General features: G+C 45.7%; 1 protein-coding gene across 1 annotated transcript in view; it reads right to left on the bottom strand.

Moving 5' to 3' along the window:
• Positions 1-5,744, bottom strand: part of LOC117885165 (ovostatin-like) — a 53,866-nt gene extending 48,122 nt beyond the window's left edge. Inside the window, exons 1-5 of the mRNA XM_034786369.1 lie at positions 5,549-5,744; positions 4,716-4,899; positions 4,186-4,342; positions 3,127-3,179; positions 1,877-1,897 (exon numbers count right to left, since the gene is read on the bottom strand). Coding sequence (XP_034642260.1) covers positions 1,877-1,897; positions 3,127-3,179; positions 4,186-4,342; positions 4,716-4,899; positions 5,549-5,613 — 480 coding nt within the window. The 5' untranslated portion in view covers positions 5,614-5,744. The remainder of the gene's footprint in view (positions 1-1,876; positions 1,898-3,126; positions 3,180-4,185; positions 4,343-4,715; positions 4,900-5,548) is intronic.
• Between the last annotated feature and the right edge of the window lie 256 nt (positions 5,745-6,000).

Consider the following 6,000-nt stretch of genomic DNA (forward strand, 5'->3'; position numbering starts at 1 on the left):
TGTCAGTGGGAGAACATCTCCTGCTGACACAGCACCAGTGTGGACAGCACTTAGGTCAATATAACCTATGTCGCTGGGGGAGTGGAGGGCGGTGTCTTTTTTCACACCACTGAGTGACATAAGTTACATCGACTTAAGCGGTAGTGTAGACCAGCCATAAGTCTTCTAGCTCTTTCCACCTTACAAATTTGGTGCATGTTGAATTTAGCCTGACTTTCCCCACACTTCCCCCCGTTTCATAGATTTATAGATTTCAAGGCCAGAAGGGACCACTGTGATCATCTAGTCTGACTTCTGTGTAACACAGGCCATACATTTTCCCCAAAATTATTCCTAGAGCATATTTTTTAGACAAACATCCAATCTTTATTTAACAATTGTCAGTGATGGACAATCCACCACGAGACTTTGTAAATTGTTCCAATAATTACTCACTCTCACCATTATAAATTTACACCTTATTTCTAGTCTGAATTTGTCTAGCTTCAGCTTCCCCCCGCTGGATACTTTTCTGTGCTAGATTGAAGGGCCCATTATTAAATATCTATTTCCCATGTAGATATTTATAGACTGTAATGAAGTCACCCCTTAACCTTCTCTTTGTGAAGCTAAATAGATGGATAGCCTCAGAGAGCTCATTTAGTCATTCTTGTGGCTCTTCTCTGAACCCTCCCCAATTTATCAACATCCTCCTTGAATTGTGAGCACCAGAACTGGACACAGTATTCCAGCAATGGTCTCACCAATGCCAAATACAGAGGTAAAATAACCTCTCTACTCCTACTCAAGATTCCCCTGTTTATACATCCAAGGATCTTATTAGCTCTTCTGGCCACAGCATTGCACAGGGAGGTCATGTTCAGTTGATTATATACCACAAGTCCTAAATCTTTTTCAGAATCACTGCTTACCAGGATAGAATCCCCCACTGTGTATGTATGTCCTACAGTCTTTATTCCTAGATGTATATGCTTTCATTAGGTTGTATTAAAATGCATATTGTTTGCTTGCACCCTGTTAACCAACACATCCCTGTGAATTAGGGAAGAATTGCTATCCCGTTTCATCAATAGATAAACCCTACGTTCTCCCACCCTGCCCTATACTGCAGAAGGTTCCAGCTTTCCATGTTGTTATGAAGAAGGGGTGGGAAAGGGTGAAGAAGGGGGATCTTTCTTCCCTATCTTATCCCACACACAAACCCTTCCCCACATCCTGCCCCTCCATTGTCCCAGTTTTCCCCAACTGGAAGGAGAGAAGAGACACTCTACAACCCCACCCTCCACATAGTTATTTGGGCTCCCATAGCCTTTTGTTCTCTCTCATTCTACATTGGTTAAAAAAAAAAGACTTTCTAGCAATTGCCTTGTGCTTGTTAGTGAACAATGTCAAACTCGGTAATGTTTAAAATTTCACTGTATGCAACAATTAATGACTGGACTTCACAGTACAAGTGAAATCTTGCAGGCATGCATGCTTGGAAGGGAACTGAAACTTTCTCACTTATTAACAAAAGCACAACATGCCATATAATTTCTAAAACACTTCATGGTCCAAAGCAGCTAGTAATTGCATCCATTATCTACAATTGTTCCTTGCTTTAGCGGGGCAAGTTATGCAAACTATAAACCAAAGCAATTGGACCTCTTGATAGGAAGGAGAGGAAATAGAAATACCATATGAACAGGACAATTTTAACTACTATTGGGCTAAACTCTGCTTGTAAAGCTGGACTTGCTCCACTGGATTCCATGGAAATACTGTGCATTTCTACCAGTGGATCTGAGAGCAGAATGTGACTAGTTAAGTATATCTCACACACACACTCAGGATTTCACGTTTATAGGTGACACATTTTAAAAAGCAAGTCTCTTACCTGAATGGTGATCAAGGGATACTGAAAAAGAGACCAGGAAAAGAGATTGTAAGTGTTTGAGGAAACAATAATAGTTGTTTCAGCACTGAATGAATAACAATTTTAAAAACAATTTTAGATGTTAAGGGCCCAAATCTACAGTGAGTATTCAAGCAAGATTTTCACTGAGTTCAGTAGGAATTTTATCTGAGTAAGAACCACAAGGTTTGGCCCTAAATGCTGAAGAGAACATATAAAAAGGAAGAGGAGATGAGGGCATACGACACCATGGAACCAGGGGCAGCTCTATGTATTTTGCTGCCCCAAGCATGACAGTCATGCGGCTTTTGGCGGCGCACCTGTGGGAGGCCTGCCGGTCCCATTGGCTTCGGCGTACCCGCCACCAAATTGCCGCTGAAGCCGTGGGACTGGCAGACCTCCCGCAGGCATGCCGCCGAAGGCTCCCTGACTGCTGCCCCCACAGCGACCGGCAGGCTGTCCCCCGCGGCTTGCCACCCCAGGCACGTGCTTGGTGGGCTGGTGCCTGGAGCCGCCCCTGCCTGGAACAGATTCTGATCTCACTTGTACTGGTGCAAACCAGGAGTACAGTTACTGTTACAATGCTGTACCTAAGATCAGAATCAGGCCTCCTCTGTCTCATCCATCCACACTCTCAGATTATCTAGCACCTTTCAACAGGGCAAAATCCTGCTCTCTCCTGCACAGGTAAGGGGTGAGAATAAGGTGCAGGAAGCCTATTCTCCACAGTCAAGAAGCCAGCCAGGACCCCTCCACGTGTTGCAATAAGTATAATATCTCCAAGACAGATAGTCTGTTGGTGGCAGTGTCTAGATTCTCTCCCCTTGCAGATGGCTAGTGAGCCTGTCGCCATGGGTAGCACATGCTAAATGGGAACAGTAGGAGTGGGCCAAGTGAAATTGCTTCTTGGAGCAGTAAAGATCACCTGGCACAGACTCTCCTTGAAGCCCCTTGCCCAGCAGTAGCAGGAGGGCTCTTGTGCCAGGTGCACAGCGGTCTACATGCTAGTGCTGCTCTGTGTGGCTGCTGCATGTAAGGGCAGGACTTTGTATGTGCAGTGTTAAGGTTCCAGTTCAAATGAATATTTCTCCTTCAGTTTCTGCAGAAATTCAGCTCCAATTCTGTCCAAAAAGTGCATATTTAAAGGTTGGACTGGGGCTGATGGGGTAACACCCACCAATTTACCATCCAGGTGGGGCGCCTGGATAATTCTGGTCTCTGGTCACACTCACCGTCTCCTGAACAGGCCTAAAATGGGTATCGAGAGCGACAACTCGAAACAGCACTGAAAAGACATGGGCAAGAGATCAACATTAGCTCTCCTCGATTTTCTGAGCTCCAGTTTGGTCCATACCCCCACTTCAGCTGGTTTTCCAGCACTCCCCTCTTGAAAAAGGAACAGGTAAATCACAGCTAGGAACCCACAGTGAAGAGGGTTCCGGCTCCATCCTTTCATTCGAGAGACTTTCCATGGTATAACTTTCCATGGGACTGAATTCCCTGAACTGGCCTAAAAGCAGGGACTGCTTTTCTCCAGAGGTTTGTCTAGCCCACTGAAGGAAAGGGTGTGGGTTGGTAGTCAGATAGCCTGAGTTCTGTTACTGACTCCCTGTGTGGCTTTAGGCAAATCCCCTTTTTTATCTCCATTTCTCCACTGTAAAATGTGCCCACCTCCCCCGTAGAGGTATGTCAGCATTAATCTAGTTAATCTCTGCATAGGGCTTTGAGCACATGAAAGTGCAAATGTTATTAAGAAGCAGTCATCTCTGATTAGAGCAGTTTGCCCAATTCAGAAGTGATTCCCCAGTGTCTGCACAGCAGGTAATTCTGTGTGAGAACCTTCCCTCACGGCCTCTCCTACTGGGTGCTCACCATGTACTTGAAGCTGGAAAGCCCAGCTGTGGCCACAGATGTGGAACTATAGCTAGAAAGCCATTGGGCAGTGCTCTAAGCTTCTATCCCTGGCTACGAGTACCTGGGAGTCATAACAAGACAGCAGCAGTGAGAGCAGGGGACAAAGGGAGTGACTGTGGAAAGAGTGTGAATAAAGACTGGGGAGTGAGCTGGGATTTTGACAGTCACCCATCAGGTGCTCTCCTGTGTCTGAGGGTGGCTTCCTCAGCTCCACTGCGGACATTAGCAATGATTTTACTTTAAGGTGCTGAGTAGTCAGCCCAAATCCACAACATTGTCTGCTCTGACTTGCATTTTGCAGAGCAGTTCTCTCTCTCTCACTCAGGATATTGGTTCCCAGAGGAAATTATATTAAGTAAAGCAGTATCCACATTCACCTGTCTGTCCCGGCTTGTAGATGGGTTTGTCTGTCTGGACAAAGACAACGCTGTCCACATTTTGAATTGCCACCGACCTCCTCTCTGTCAGCTTGACTGTGGCCCCTTTGGCAGAGAAAGTGATGAAAGCCAAGGGGGAAAAGGTGGCACGAGGAGCCTGGGAGGGATGCAAAATATAAGGGGAGAATGTTCAACTTAGACCATTCTCTCCAGGAGCAGTTTACCTGCAGCATGAAGTGTACTATAGATGCACCCCACACCTCAGTTCCACTGCCAGCTCTGTCTCTTTTTCAGATCTATACTGATTCTGTCTTCCCATATCCCTCTCTTCTCTCACAGTGCAGCTCTCTCCTGCCTCCTCCCCCCTCCATTTCTCATTCCTTCCAGCTCTTATTTCTCCCTTAGTCTCCCTCCTCTACTTTACCCTTTCCTCTCCCATGGCTAATTCTGTAAGATCACTTGTTTGATCATACACATTTTCCATGATTACTTTTTTTTTCCTTTATTGAAATGTAAATTAAAGTCTGTACCATGAATCTGATGCACTGGAAGAAGTAATTTCCTCTCACAGGCTGCTCAAAAATAGTGGTGTTGGAACCGCTGTACTCCAGGACGACACTCACAGATACCGATTCATTGAGGTTGTGGAGCTGCAGGCAGGCCTGATCCGGAGAGCTGCTCTGCAGCACTGACGGCACCATCAGGATGTACTGTCTATGGAAATCAAATAACACAAATTCATTCAAGAGACAAGGGGGCAGATAGGAAGGAACAACCTGTTTGGGTGAGGTCAGACAATGGTTATGGAGAAGTAAAGGACTTTTTCATTATAGGTTCAGATCTAACATAGGACCCCAGACAGCTCTGCTAATTGCCAACAATCCATCGCAGCCGCTTTGCTATTCCTGGGCTTCCCACACAGCTCTGCCGATGCCCCTCAATCATGCTCTGCAGCCCCCCCATGTTATGAATCCCGGAAGCCCATACCTATCACACCACACCTTGCTATTACTGTTCCCTTTCCTATGCATATAAGCTCAGACATGTTACATTTTGTGGTAGTTTAGCAAGGTGTAAAAAGTCTGTTTTGTGCTCAGATGAGAAGCAATCAACCCATTTCATAGAATCATAGAATATCAGGGTTGGAAGAGACTTCAGGAGGTCATCTAGTCCAACCCCCTGCTCAAAGCAGGACCAACCCAAGCTAAATCATCCCATCTAAGTTAGAATTCAGCCTAGGCCTCCAGATATAAAAGGTGGCAGCAGCAGCAGCAGTATTTTCTAACTGTGCCACCAAACCCTTCAATAAATGAATGATTCACAGCAAACACATATCATTAGTAAAATACGTGGTATTTCTTACAGTTCAGGAGCATATGCAGCTGTTAGGTGACTGACAAGGGCACTCAGAAAAAATTTCAGCAGCATCTTTGTCCACGGAGACAAGGGAAATGCAGAGATATAATCACCCAAGGGACAGCACGTTGTCTGAGATTTTAATAGCCCTTGGACATTCCTTGCTCAGAGTTGCACAATGAAAGAGCCTGTTCCTCAACTCCTCCCTGACTCCGTTTCTCTCACCTGAGTTGCTGATGGCTTTATAAGCCCAGCAAGGGGTGGGGATCCTAGTCCATCCCACTTTTTCCAAGACCCTCCCCAGAACCTATCACAATCCACTCCAGCTCCCTGTCCTCCAAATTGCAGCACTTGTTGCAATTTTCTAATCATCCATGCAAAACGTCTTTAGTGACTTGGCTTGCTTCTAACACTGATGCTTGGCACAGGGAAGCAGGAAATGACCCAAAGCAGAACAAG

This window comes from Trachemys scripta, chromosome 1, assembly GCF_013100865.1.
Source record: "Trachemys scripta elegans isolate TJP31775 chromosome 1, CAS_Tse_1.0, whole genome shotgun sequence".
NCBI lineage: Eukaryota > Metazoa > Chordata > Testudines > Emydidae > Trachemys > Trachemys scripta.